At 51.7% G+C, this 14,089-nt stretch overlaps 3 protein-coding genes across 3 annotated transcripts; 2 read left to right on the top strand and 1 right to left on the bottom strand.

The window, feature by feature from the left end:
* Positions 1–894: 894 nt before the first annotated feature.
* Positions 895–1,158, top strand: BDZ83DRAFT_750160 (uncharacterized protein; the record flags this gene model as incomplete). The annotated part of the gene is made up of 2 exons (XM_060513885.1): positions 895–1,080; positions 1,138–1,158. 2 exons carry the CDS (start codon positions 895–897, stop codon positions 1,156–1,158), a joined length of 207 nt encoding a protein of 68 aa, XP_060367440.1.
* A 1,353-nt stretch (positions 1,159–2,511) lies between these two features.
* On the bottom strand, positions 2,512–4,426 carry BDZ83DRAFT_214145 (Wd tetratricopeptide repeat domain-containing protein). Its single transcript, XM_060501729.1, has 2 exons — positions 4,413–4,426; positions 2,512–4,315 (listed from the first exon to the last, which is right to left on the bottom strand). Exon 2 carries the CDS (start codon positions 4,235–4,237, stop codon positions 2,531–2,533), a length of 1,707 nt encoding a protein of 568 aa, XP_060367439.1. The 5' UTR covers positions 4,238–4,315; positions 4,413–4,426; the 3' UTR covers positions 2,512–2,530.
* A 5,832-nt stretch (positions 4,427–10,258) lies between these two features.
* On the top strand, positions 10,259–11,044 carry BDZ83DRAFT_572759 (6-phosphogluconolactonase; the record flags this gene model as incomplete). The annotated part of the gene is made up of 1 exon (XM_060504544.1): positions 10,259–11,044. One exon carries the CDS (start codon positions 10,259–10,261, stop codon positions 11,042–11,044), a length of 786 nt encoding a protein of 261 aa, XP_060367438.1.
* Positions 11,045–14,089: the final 3,045 nt, after the last annotated feature.

Below are 14,089 nucleotides of genomic sequence, written 5' to 3'. Positions count from 1 at the left end.
CTGATTTCCGATCAGGCGGGTCATTCGAGAGTCAACTCCTACCTTTTGGAATTGAGAGAAATATCCTCGAACCAACAGCAGCAGCAGCGGTTTGTCCTTTAAAATTTTGTACGAAAGCAAGAGCAATCGCCCGGTGACTAAGCTCTCACAATACCATGTATTCCATGCCATACCATTCATGGCCCTCCTCTTACCTCGCATTCAATTGATCCTAACAAGAAAAGTATGTGAATTCACTTGAACAAAATATATTCCTTACCGGGAAACAATCGCCGCCAAATGGCAAAACCCAAGAGTCAAGACATCTATACAAGCACCTTCTCCATCAAGTATCCAAACCCCGAGCTCAACCCGCATTAGACTCAATTCCTTCCTTCTTGGCACCTTCCAGATTGTCAGCTTTGATGAGGTCTTTAGAGGTATCCAAAAAGAAAAAAAAAAGCCCCGCGATCATCACATTGCTGTGCCGCAAATCCTTCGACGCCCGAAAGACTCCTTCAGCTCGCTTACTCGAGACTCAAGGGTTTGAAAACGTTTTGGAGCTTTCGTGTAAGAAAGAGGGGTCTTTGAGAACCGACTATGTTACTCGTTGCCTGAACCTAACCCCCCGCCTCGTGTCAGCTGCTGGGCCCTTGGCGACACCATCAACCAAGACAGAGTGGTAACTCAAGACACAACGAATCCTATCGGTGAATAACTCCATAATAGGAATGTAGATAGCAGCCTCTCTTCCTCGCCTTGAACCTTCCAGCAGAAATACCACATACCTTTGAATGACAAAAGTACATAAAGCATCACCAAAGTACCAAAAAGCACGCCAATCCCAGAGACAAAGTCGCCATAATACCAAACAGAAGCCAATTCCCCTTCTCCAAAACCTCCCCCGCAAACAAAATGCAGCTCAAATCTCTCTTCGCACTCGCCCTCGCCGCCGCCGTCACGGCAGCAGCCGCCACCCCGGGCGAGTCCACCCTCAACAAGCGCGCCCCCACAAAGGCAGAGTGCTGCTGCTGCTACGGCGGGCCCTCGGTCGGCTGCGCCGCGGACCTCAACTGCGCGGGCTACACGCCCAGCATCGGCGTCTGCCTGGACACGCGGTGCCCGTTCAAATAAAACAGTGCGACTCGCATTTAGTAGTCTCACAGTGGAACGGTGTAGAAGGGGGAGGTAGGGCTCCCCTCTCATGCCTGATGGGGCAGTGGATGTGAAGCTGCCAGAATGGGTGGTCTGCTTCAATGTGTCGTTTCGTTCCTCCTGGCACACGAAAACCATTTAAAGGGAACCCGGGCCTTTAGAATGTAATTCTGAGCCTTAGAGGAGCAGACTCGAGGGTCCTTTGTTTCCAACTCGATAAATCTTCAATGACGTCATCAGTGAAAGACTGCAGTTATCAAAAACAACTCTTTATACTGGATCATCACCCTTGGTTGCATCGTGCTGTAACATGTACTATGACATGTCTGGGGAGTAGGTAGCCTTTTCGCCTTGTCATCGGTGTTTGATCCTGGCGTCATCTTGCATGCGGCATCGTTCTGTCGTCTGCCTTGCACGTTCGCCTCACCCTGCCCAACTGCAGCGCCGGTCGCTAGCATCATAGCCAACGGCATCGCTTTTCAAAGTCTGACCAACATTTCTCTTCTAATCTGCCCCTGATCGCCTTCAGAGGTAACGGAATGTTAGTGTCGGAAAGTTGTGTGGCTGACTCGGAGGAAGTCGGCACAAGGTATTTGGCCCAACTGCGACAATGCGAGATTTTGGGATTTTTGCTCAGGGCCTCAGCCTCTCCAAAAGTCACCCTTCGTATTACCCAAATCATATGTGTAGCGCCGTGTGGAAGATTGTGCGTTCGTCGCACATCAATCAAACCAATAAAACGCAGACTAAATAGACGTCTTTGTCTGTAGCCTGTAGCCAGTCTTACACGTTGTAGCAACATATACTCCCTAGACCACCAGGGCCGAGGAGACTTATGCCAGGAGCTATACGAAAAAAAAGTGTAACAGCTCAAGGTCTGGATAAACACCATCAGTGTTCAAAGGTGCCAAGGTATACTTTCGAGCTTCTCGAGAACTCTGTGGGCGAATGCTTTTAGCATGCGAATAGCCTCGAGGGGTAGGCCTGGTGGGTATCGCAGATGGACGACAGACGGAGGCGATAGCCGGTAGGGGGATGTGTGAACTAGAAATTGTCCACAGTAGTATGCATTAAAAAGGACGTTTCGCGATTATTTTGTCGTGTATGTCTCCCTCTCTCCCCCAAGTCCATGACCGGGGGACTCGCGTACAAACATATCCAGAGGTAGGTATCCCTAACCTAACGGACGTAAAAATGGATCTTCCTGTTGCCTCGACCCCGAATCTCGACCCCTCCAATGATATAATCTCTAATGGTATGTTTCCTCTAATTCCCCGTAAATCGCTCGCTAATCGCAAGTTTTCCGACGTTCAAATATCGCCGGCCGAAAGTAGGCAGCATAAACTGTCAAGTCTCTGATAGGTCTTTAAATCTTGCGGTCGATGATGAGCAAGGTTCAGGATGCTTGCGGCTCGGCAGCGGCTGCTTCGTCTCGACATCTTTGGCACATGCACCATCCGCCGAGACTTCCCTTTGCCCAAGCCCTTCGTTGATCGACGGGCATTGTGACGTCGCAGTAGTGGTTCAAGACCTCTTCACCAGCCTTGAGTCCTCCTGGAGCATCGCCCACTACCTTTGTCTTCCGCGCCCAGAGTGTCATCTGTCCACCCCAATCCCATGTGACGTTCGGATTGCAGTCGTGGTTGGCTAAGCACCAAAGGGGGTGTACTGCAGCGACATCGGGTCGACCATCGCGCGGGTTCTTACGGGCCGATGCCGTACCGCGGAATTTGCTGTAGAGGGTATTCAGAACCCACAAATCGTGCTCTTGAATAGTGCTATAGATGTCGACGTCCATCTTTTCGAGGATGTGGAAGGGGGTCTCGATGTTGTACTTGAACGAAAATGGCAGCGTCCATTCCGGCGGCGGATTCGCACTCGGTGAAATCTCGATATCGTTCGATGCGGAAGGAACAAAGTCCCCCCATATATACTTGATCTGTGTCACATCCAAGGGATGTATTTCTTGGTGGTTGGACATGGCTAACACACGCGCAAGAAGCAACAAGTGTAGTGTCTCATCGGCTTCCGAAGCTTCGGGGTCCTTGGCGATGGCGTCGACGTCCTTCTCGCATACAGCAGGGTGGTAAAGTTCTTGCGCCATATCATGACAGTGTTGGCTACAGAACACTGTGTCGTAACATTCGTCGCAGCTGACAGCGGCCGGCTCACTGCCCAACGGTGGTAGCTCCGCACTACAAGCATCGCAGACTGGTTCTTTGAGGCGATTATTGGCGGTCAAAAGCGAATATTCTTCCAAGACGGCCTCCCCTGGCGCAATGTCTTGCGTCGCAAAGAGGCCCAGCTGATTGCATGTGGGTATGATATCGTAGCCATCCATATCGCTGGCTGCCTCCAGAAGAACTGGCAGCTTAGACACTTGGACCGCACATTTAGGTGCAGACTTTGATAGTTCGGCGTTCAGAAATTCGAGGGACTCAGGAGCAAAACGGTCAGGCTCGTATGTGTTCCAGGGGTAGACTTCCCTCCGAACAAGCCCCCATTCCGGAAGAACGTTGACATTAAAGTCGTCCCTGCGACATCTCCGGCTTGCCACATGCTTGATGTATCCCATCGTCTGAAGTAGTTCATCGTTCTCGGGAGCGATCAGCAGGCCTCGGTCGCAAAACTCGTGCGCACTCTTCAGGCATCCGCATAACAGAAGACTGAGGGCAAGTATCTGAAAGGCGCGAACAGAGGATAGCTTGGCCACATGAGCGACAAGGCCTGCTTGGTCTCTGGCCTCTTCTGTCAGATAGTCGCTTCCGAGCTTCGACAGAATCCCATGGTCCAGGACAATAGGCAAAGGGTCCAGAGGGCGGGATCCAAGAGCCTCGATAGCTTGCTCATGATACTCGGAGCCCTCGTGGAGGACATCGTCGGTCAGAAGAAGGGCTTTGTAGGCATCGCCGGCGGCCAAGTCGGGGTAGCCCAATTCAGAGTGGACAACGGCACGTTCGAGATAAGTGATCAAGTCGTATGGATTGTCGACCAGGGTTTCTGTGAGATGTCGGCGACGCTCGAGCAGACCTTCTGAGCGCCGAGTATTTTCATCCTCCAAGGGCGACTCATTGCCCGTGGTTGTGGTGCTTGCTATCGACATGGTGAAGAAAACAGAGCTAGTAGCAAAGCGCTTGGGCAGCACTGTTCGGGGCTAGCATCCAACAAGGTGCAGGCAGGGCTGCTGATAAAAATAAGAATAAAAATGGGAAACAAGGCAAAGGAAGGAAGATGCCGCCCAGGAATCGAGATCGAAATTGGATGCAAGTGACACTGACGTCAGTGAGGAGAACAACGATCCTGGTATTGCTGGGCTCAAGGTCCAAGTCGAGCGGACGTGTTGTAGTACCTTAATGGAACACCGTCTCGGGAACGGAACGGTGAGATGAACCTGAACCCTAGGAGGAAAAAGCCCGGCACACGGCTGCGAGCGGTTGTGTCTCGAGGTCTTTTTTTTTTTTTTTTTGGACTGAGAGGGGGGGTTTTTTTTGGTAAGGAGAACGGGGCAAGCCCACAACTGGTCAGACCACTTTGTGGCAACCCTGCCCGGGCTGTATCCGTTGGAAGTCGTTGAATTACGGCGTAAAGAAAGAGCCCGGGGAAGATGGATTTGAAAAAATGGGGGAAACGAGAGTAAGTAGATTTAAGAGGGGTGGAAGGGCCGATGAAGGAAAAGAGACGAGAATGAGATGGCAGGAATGGAGGGAAGGAAGGAGGCCTTATTCGTCAATTAAACGGAAATGAAGGCGAGGCGAAGGTGTTGGTCTGGCGGATGATGGCGCGCCCTGATGCCTCTCTCGTTTTAGTCGTGCTTGATCCTGTGCTGCTCTTCTCTCTGGATTCTCCACGATTGGCGTTTGCTGCCTGTCTTGACAGTTTGTAGCCGGAGGTGACTAGCCCGGTTTGTTTAGCTCGGTCCCAGTAAGACGAAGACCCTATTTTTGGTTGATGACCGGTCCGTCCAAGTATGCCGTTTTTCAAAAGGGGGCAACACGATGGAAATTAAACACAGACGCAAGTCGTCGTCGACCTTGACCTCGAAAGGGAAGGGGAAGAAATTTGCAACTCATCAATTGGATATTGGCCGCGGATTGGGGTCCGTTGGTGCGTGGTGACAAGTGGGGGGTTCTGGACTGGACCCTTGAAAACTGGAACTTCAGGGTCCTTCGCGTGGAGGGGTAAAACTGCCCTGCCTGGACTTTGTCACTTGCGGACAACCGCTCCCCAAGACCGCAAGCGCATTCAACCCGGAACGTCTTGACGTTGAAGCGCCAGGCGCAACGGCTTGACTGGCTGAGAGAGCATCGGACACCCATGCTGTGTCCTCCAAGGGGGTAGCTTAGATGTACTGATAGGTTGTGACCCTTGATTTGCCTTGGAGTCCGTGGTTCATGGTTCCTGGTAAGATGACCCTTCGATGGACGGTTGAGACGGGGCAGTGGCAGTGAAAACATGGTTTCGTACCACTTGGCTTTGCAACTCAGCGACAAGGGGACTCGACACTGTCAGCCTCACGTACCACGCGCTTGCCCGAGCTCTCCTCCCGTGGATACTGGGGATTGCGACTTGTCGCGAATTGGCTTGAGACCTGGGAACCCTCTCCAACTCCAAGGAACCGCACGTCTGGTGACGTCAGTGTCCAGTCTCCCCGTTGCTTTCATCCCGTCATTTCCGTTTTGACTTTTTTGCCTTTTATGGGTTCTCGTTTCTTCCGCATAAACCTTTTTTCTCCTCGTAACAATTTACATGCCGGCGCGTTTCTATGCACTAAGGTATTTGTGCCTTGTTCGGACTGGTACAATCGACAAGAAATAGACGCGGTCGATGGAGCATTTGACGCCCGTTGGGCCGATCAGGTACCTCATCCGTCCAGTTGCCTACCTTTCTGTACGAATTCTGGAATGGGGCCTCCATTTTTTACCGCAGTGCCGGAGTTATTCCTTTCCTTTGTTTCTTCGACAATTCCTTGTCAGTGCCTGATCGCCATCTGGGGCAGCAAGGGAGAGCTGGAGCAGCAGGGCAAAACGCAGAATGAGGCTTACTTGCAAGGGCCCTAGCACCCTACCTGGAACTGGGTCGCCCCGAGGATACTGCCTTCCCGTCCCATTCGTGATTAAGGGTCCAGTTGATTGACACTTTTCGTCGTATCTGCTGCAACCTGGTACCCACCGTTTGTCGCTCGACATCAGCTGTGGGATTGTTGTATGTAGGTAGTATAGCAAACACGGGAATAGCTCCGCGTGCTCCGGCCTGGTCGCGGCGAACGAACCAACAGCATGCGCCGTCAAGTGTGGATTCGCGGCCTTGGGCACACCGCCGACGTGAATCATGTCCACTTCCTGCAGCGCGCTGCTGTAAATCGGACGCCTCTTACACATGCATCGGCGATTGCCTAGTCTTGATCGTTCCCGCGGAGCGTCACGCGTGTAATTTTGCTGAATTGACAGCCGGACCGTTTGTGGATGATGATATCGCGGGATTCCGTTTCAGAAAGCGGCGCTTCACTTCAAGCACTGCGACCCGCCAACACCCCTCCTTTTTTTGGTTTTCGAGTCAACGTTATGACGACAGCGTCCCCGCAGTAGCTGGACCAGGTTTCTGCTGAACCCCCGTCCGCCCGGCGGTTCGTGATGGTTCCCTTGAATTGGAGATGGACGACTTCCGAGTCAGTTCGTCGCAATGACGTCATTGTCGAGATGCATCGATGCCCGGCGCAACACCCTGATGCACCGTCAAGTTTGCACCGGCTGTGATCGTTCAATAAACCGAGTTTATCAGCCACCTGGTGGTTGTTTTCGTCGAGTCATGCAGGGGTCTATCAATCGCACCGCGAACAATGACGCATTCCGGATTTGTTCATGTGAAAGGCTCGTAGGATTTGTCAAGTTCGTTCAAGATGAATCAAACGCTATTGCTGAAATTAATGATGATGCAAAAGAGAGGTGACGAGGCTTTCGAGGTAGCGATTTGTAGAGCTGTCACTCATCAGCCTTTGTACCTGTGCCCACACTGGCGACATTGAGACAGGCAAGTAGAGACCAATGGTGGATACCGAAGTATATCGTCGATTTGGCATAACAAGTGTGTTTTTGGATGGTGAATAAGGCACCTATGCTCGACAGTATTGTTCCTTGGGTATCTTCTTGTGTAACGCAGCAGGTGGTACGCGGTCAGCCAGAACTTGAACCCCGATTTCGTGCATTTCTGGAGAATTGAGGATGCACTGCAAATCATGCATTTGCCGGGAGCCCGCGATCCATAGGACGCCAGGCATCGAAAGATCAGACTGTTGTCCTTTGACGTGGAAATAGCATAATAGAGTTGATTCTGATGTTGGATTTGGCCGGTAGTTCGCAGGAGGCGCGCCGGTTCGGGCCAGTGGTCTAGGCGTCTTCCCCAGACTCGCTGGCACATGCCAAAGGCTGGCAGCACAATAGCAACGTGGGAGTTACAACGTGGGTGAATTGGTGGTCTCGTCCATTGAGGTGTATCGTGGTGTCGATCCCACGTCCAACAGGAAGCAGGCGATTTCCTGATGTCTGTTAACAGTGCTGTATTACGTGCGGCGAACCAGCAGAAGGGCGATTGGCTGGATGGACAAGTGGGGAGTTGAGACTGGAAATGGTGTCCGTAATGTCTATTCTGAGGTATCTGTAGCAAACGAATTTGGATCAACAACTCCTGTCAGGCGAGCGCTTATTTTGAGCATTGAGTCGACCACAATCGTAGGTATGAAAGCTTCACTTGGATCTAATGGCGTTTGCTTCGGAAGCATATGAACAAGCTGATAGTCGGCATGCTTCTTGGATGGGTTTGTGGTCGCGCTGCACTTGGGTCCAGTGTCTCAGCAATGCTCAAGGGGGCATGTGGGCGGGCCAATAGCTCCTGGAGCCTTTTCTCCGGCAGGTTGTTGGAGTGCGAGAAGTGATCGTGCCTAGCGCTCGCTCTTCGCGGGCTGACGACATGCATGGCATTCGCAATGATGCTCGCAGAATGAGATGCCCATTCCTGACCGGCTTTGTCGACTTTTTCAGAGCAGGATAGCTGCATTTCGCAAATTGAAAAACAATGTCAACAGAATGGAGGTTGTGGTATCGATTCCAGCCATTTGGTCTCGTCTCTTGTCTCTTTCCTTACTAACGTAAGGTAGATGGCAGGCAGGTACCTCCGACCAGTCGATGCTTCACTCCGGGCAAGTGCTACTTCAGCTGATAACGGAGGGGCTGCCACCTTAAGGTACTTCCGTTCACATTAGATTCGGCAGAACGCTGAGACCAGCAACGTGGAACCACAGGAAGGCAGGAAGGATGCTGTTGGTCTAGGTTCCTTCCACCTCAATGTTCCTGGTGCTTAGGTAAGCTAAATCCCTCCTTCCGCTCTTCCTGCGCCTTTGCCGTTTCTTCTCGACATCCATGGATTCCACGGAATGCCTGAGGTAGGTAGGTACCTTACAAAACGCACCCGAGCAAGTTGAGATGCTTCCATGCTCTAGCTCTGAGGCAGCGGCGCTGCTTTCCCACCGCCGGACAGCTCGGTCGGGGGCCGTGAGCTTTCGTGGCCGTCGTTCTTCCGCTGGGTCTACCAGCCATGCTCTTACCGCAGTAGGTTCACGACTCGGTTCGCCACAAAATCATCCCGCCAAGCTTGGTCTACTTTCAGACACCCCATCACCCTAAATCCTCCAGCCACCAGCCACCCGACACGCCAACTCGATCTATGACAGTAGTGCTGCACCAGCGCCATGCCGGACAATGAGCGTCCATTCCCGGAACTGCAATCGTTCCTTGACCCTTGAGGGCAGAGCAGCCGCTTCGGCAAATCATCAATGTGTGCCTTACGGAAGCACCAACGGACCACCGACAACTACAGTTAGCTTTGCGGACAAATCATTCATCATCACTCAGTCTGACTCTTCTGATTGCACCCAGCTTTACGACTTTCAATACTCTTCATCTCTTCATCGTCAAGAATGAAGCTTACCATGTATCCCGAGTGCCACCACCGACGTTATCTGGCGAGTCAACAGCTTAAGGCTATCCAAATATCCCTATTGAAAGTCCGGATTCTACAGTAGGTCAACGATGAAGACAGGAAAGGCATTCGAGATACAGATTACCACATCACAGCCGGTCCACTGGAAACATGGCAACCCCGCTACTTTACACAGTACACGCACTTGCGTAAGGTGGTAAGGAATGGGTCGTAGGTAGTGAGCTGCCGCAGCGGTGCTCTGATCAAGGCCCGACTTGCCTTCTGCCCGCCGTTATCGATCACGAATCCATGGTGAAACGGTGCAAATCTATCTGCAGCCCGCATACATCCGCCCACCCTCGTCCTACGCTATCTCACATGAGATTATTACCACCAACCATCAAGCACCAAGCACTTGCTCCTCATTGACCTTTAAGCCAAACAAATCGTTTGGATTGCAGGGCCCAAGCTTCAGAGCACAGCCGGCAGAGAATAATTGGGTCGAGCCACACTCAAATCACTCAACTGCAGCCTGCCCAAGCTGCTGGACTGAGGTGCTCTTACAACTAGGTGTGCTCTTTCGACTTCTGTCTGTACGAATACGTACCTGACCTTACTGTGTGAGCTGCACTCTCTGCCCCGATTAAAAAAAAAAAAAAAAAAAGGTGACACAAATACAAAATATTCAATCATTTGCCCCGCTATCGGCTTTTGGCCTATTATTATTTTTTGGTGTTTTTGGCACTTTTGGATCTGGAAACATCCATGACCCATCCCGCCGCTTGATTCTTAGACCGACGCTACTTATCTCCTCGGTCCTTATTACGTCCCTCCCGTGTGCAGACTGACAGACGGCACTCTCAAAGCTTCCATCTTCGTCTGAACCTCCATCTTTCAACCAACCATACGGAACACGCAAGCATATCTGCCCAGCCCAGAAAAACGCAGTACATCCCGCAGCAAGAAACCGGAGTTTGCGCGCACCTTCTCCAATTTCGGGCCGCCCCTCATTCTGCACCGACAGCAGACCGTTTTCCTTCACATCCTCCTCTTCGCCCCCCTTCACAACGTAAACCTCGCTTCCGACATCACACTTCTCCGCCCCCCGCCTTCCGCCTTCCACCAACCTACCTCCAGCTTACTTTACCCCACCATGAGCAACAAACAGCCAAACCTCTTCGCCTACCCGTCGGTTGACGAACTCGCGCCCGCCCTGCGATCCTACGTCATCCAAGCACAAAATGCAGGTCTGAATCGTCACGGTGCCTTCAAGGTCGCCGTCTCTGGCGGCTCTCTGCCCAAGACTTTGGCCCAGGCACTGCTCACACCCTCCACCGGCCCCGAAGACCAGGTTCACTTTGGAAAGTGGGAAATCTTCTTCGCCGACGAGCGCGCCGTTCCCCTCGACCACGAGGACTCCAACTATGCTCTCCTCAAGAGCCAGCTGCTCGACAAGATCCCCGAGGACCTCGGTGCCCCGACCGTCCATCCCATTGACACCACCTACCTGAACGACACCCAGGAGCTGGCCGATCAGTACGAAAAGACTCTCGTCACCAGCTTTGCCAGCCGCGACAGCGTGCGTCTCCCCATCTTCGACTTGCTGCTCCTTGGCTCCGGTCCCGACGGACACACCTGCAGTCTGTTCCCCGGCCACGAACTGCTGCGCGAGACGACTGCCTGGGTTGCTCCCATCGAGGACTCCCCCAAACCCCCGCCCAAGCGCATCACTCTCACTCTCCCCGTCGTGAATCACGGCGTCAAGATTGCTTTTGTCGCCACTGGTGGCGGTAAGAAGGAGATCATGAAGAGGATTTTTGAGCACGGCGATGGACTTCCTTGCGCCCTGGTCAACGAGGGCGCCGGCGACCGCGTCAGCTGGTTCGTCGATAACGCCGCTGTCGAGGGCGTCAGCTTCCCCCGCCGTTCGTTCTTGTAAACACCAAGAACTACGGTGGGGAGAGAGGAGGCGGATAGATCTGATGATGTGGAGGACAATTGTGAGATAAAAAGAATAACCATTGCTCGTTCCAGATAGACAGAGACTCAACGAACGGCACATCTCTCAAAGGGATGGAAATTACGAAGGAAAAAAAGGACTGTACCGACAATCGCGACGACCTGGTGTCCGAGTCCCAAGTCTACCTCGTCTTGGGTTGCCCCGGAATTCTTTTCCCGACCCCTTTTCAGGATTTGCTATCTGTTCGCTGGGCCTCGAACTTTTGATATCCACTCACGTCAGACTTTATGATTTCACGATACAAAGGAACGAGACGAGAGACTTTGGGAGGGAAACTTTGCCAGACGGATCGGCGGCTACCAGTTTTTTTCAATCGCCGTGACGCACAAATGTCAGTAGATAGCTTGACAGGTCTCCTCTCCCACGAAGGAGAAGGGGACAAGCAAATGCAAAAAAGACATGTATCCCCATCCCATGAGTAATTGAAGTGTATAGTGATTTGATACCATCCCCAGTCCTCTCCCCATTCTCAAGCATGTGGGAGGGTGGTGGCGACCAGTGAGTGCCTTTGCGTTTTTGCCTTCGTTCCCTGTATCCCGTATGAGAGTCGTGCTTCTGCCTGCGTCTGTCTTGGTAATAGGACGCCACATTACCTCACCCCGCCGATGACGATCCATGTAGGGCTGAGGATATGGCTTTTTTCTCCAGTCATGCACTGCTGACGTGGGGGAAGATGAGAGAGATGGGTAGAGATCTTCCCTTCAGGCCCTCACCGAGCCTGCCTACCCAAACTCTCGGGCCGAGTAAGGTATGTGAGAAGGAAAGCCAGTTCCTACCTTATGACGAGGAAGAAGCCCAAACCATCTACGTCCCCTCCGTCCTGTTCCTGTCGCCAATCAGAAGGCGTCTGTCTTACTGATTGGTGATGGAGTGGACAAAGGTCCAACAACGACGGACAATTACATGAGTACGCAGACAGCCTACTCAATAACAGGCTATGAGTTCGAATCACAGCATGAGAACTGAGAGATTTGGTCCCTGGGATGGTTTCTTTTTCGTCTCGAGTTTGAGACGATACGACCGACCCCCGTATTGTGCGTCGCCTTTTTTTGCCGGTCAAGGCGGTCATTTTGATGAACATTCGAGACTCGCACTAGATGTTTTCTTTCTACTCCGGATCTTGGAGACTGGAAATACCACGGAGAAGGGGTGGTATGAACTTACGCTTTTACTTTTGCCTGTGGTCTGGTGCCAATGCTCTTCTGATGATTTACGTACCTCTTGCTTGCCACTTCCTTGTCCATCCTTGATGAAAAGCGAGGGTCGGCACAATGGAGCCGAAATGGGAGGGCTGAGATGCCCGCCTAATCAATAGTGCGGACAAGAAGGGACACGTAGAGACGAGATAGCCCCTGAAACGACCGCGTATGCGTATGCTTGGAGATTCTTCTCGATGATCGTGATGGTCTGGGTACCTTAGTAGGCCCTGGGCAGTCTCTCGGCGGGCCTATCGTTGGAGGCGCGGAATTCACAGAACATCAGGTCAAGAGAATTGGCTGGAGAACTCGACCGCTCGTTGATCTTCTATGATGGTATCCGTTGTGTTTCTCGTTTTCCGGCTGGTGTTTCTTTTTACAGGAGTAAGCGTGTCGTTGACCTATCCCTATATCTTACACTTCCTGGTCCAATGGAAGAAGAACGCCACCACAGCACGTCCAAGATGCTTCATACTAGAAGTGGGATTGTATCTCTGGTGATGGGACTTCATCATACGTTTACAGTTATAATTATGTGTGTATGTGTAGTACCTAAACTTGAACCCGGCCCACAGAGATCGCCTTCCTCCATCTGTCGTGTATTCGCTTGCAATTATACAAGAGCCTCCGCGTTCCGCTGGGCAGTGGCCCGTCTAGTATATTGATGAATTGCTTACTTCCTCTTTGTGAGTAACTGAACTTCTTGACGATGTAAATCTCAGTAACGCCATGGCAAACTGTGTCTGGTTTCGGCCGGCTTCTCCATTGATGAGATACAGAGCAATCAAGCCTGCTAGTGCTCCCTTCCAAAGAAAGGCGCACCTCGAGCATCAATCTATTGGCTCACACGCAAGAGACGGGAAATACAACACAATGTATGGAGTCCGCGTCCGTCCCGGCTCATGCTATCTCTATAGGGGTTTTCGTTGGTGGGTAACATAAGGCTGTATCACCCGAGTTGTCCTAGAACGACTTATCAAGTAGAGGACAAAAAAAAAGCAAAAAAAGGATTCTAGCTAGTCGATGTCGGTTCATATTGCTTCGTCGAACGCAACGTGAAATCGTGGAACTGACTGCCTTCTGACCAGATGTCCCTCCGCAGCACATCCTGCTAGAGAACCTAGACCAGACGACCCCAGCACTCTTGACTTGATCACACACCAACCGTACTTGATCTACCTGAGGCGCAGGAAAGTCTCTGCTTTCATTTCAATCCGAAACTCTCGCTGACTCTTTGTTCGGCCCTTTCTGCTCTGCTCTATTCACAAATTGGAAAAGATAGTTTGCACTCTACCTCAGTCGTTCAGGATTGCTCTGGGTCTCTGACCTCCGAGACCAACTGCACGATACATCTTGCCGACTCGGAATGGGTCGAGATTGAAGTAGCTTCTAAATTTCTTCAACACTCTTTACGTGCTCATCCCTGATACAAACTCAAGCACTACTATCTAGAGACGACAATAACGTATGTGAGGCAAGTACCGCTCTCGTTCGCTCTTTGATTATCAAGGGGGCGCTGTATATCTATTACGGTAATGAGAAGCCTAGCTTTCTTATGAATCTCTTTAACAAGCTGCTCGAGAACAAACCCCTGCGGTGCTGGCTACCTTCTAAGAGGGATAGGAAATTGGGTTTTTATACTAGTTAAGGCAGGGAACGAGCCACTCAAACCTAAGCTACAGATCAGCCTACTCATCATTACATGAACCGAGAGCGTCTAAGGACCCTTTAAAGCAGCTGCCAGGCTCCTCCGCCTGAAGTATCCTCA

Source organism: Colletotrichum acutatum, assembly GCF_030867785.1.
Source record: "Colletotrichum acutatum strain CBS 112980 chromosome Unknown BDZ83scaffold_25, whole genome shotgun sequence".
Lineage (NCBI taxonomy): Eukaryota > Fungi > Ascomycota > Sordariomycetes > Glomerellales > Glomerellaceae > Colletotrichum > Colletotrichum acutatum.
This window is presented reverse-complemented; position numbering and strand designations above follow the sequence as displayed.

Bases quoted from the DNA above. Each gene is read 5' to 3' on its own strand.
- BDZ83DRAFT_214145 (XM_060501729.1), bottom strand. From the start codon at position 4,237: ATGTCGATAGCAAGCACCACAACCACGGGCAATGAGTCGCCCTTGGAG.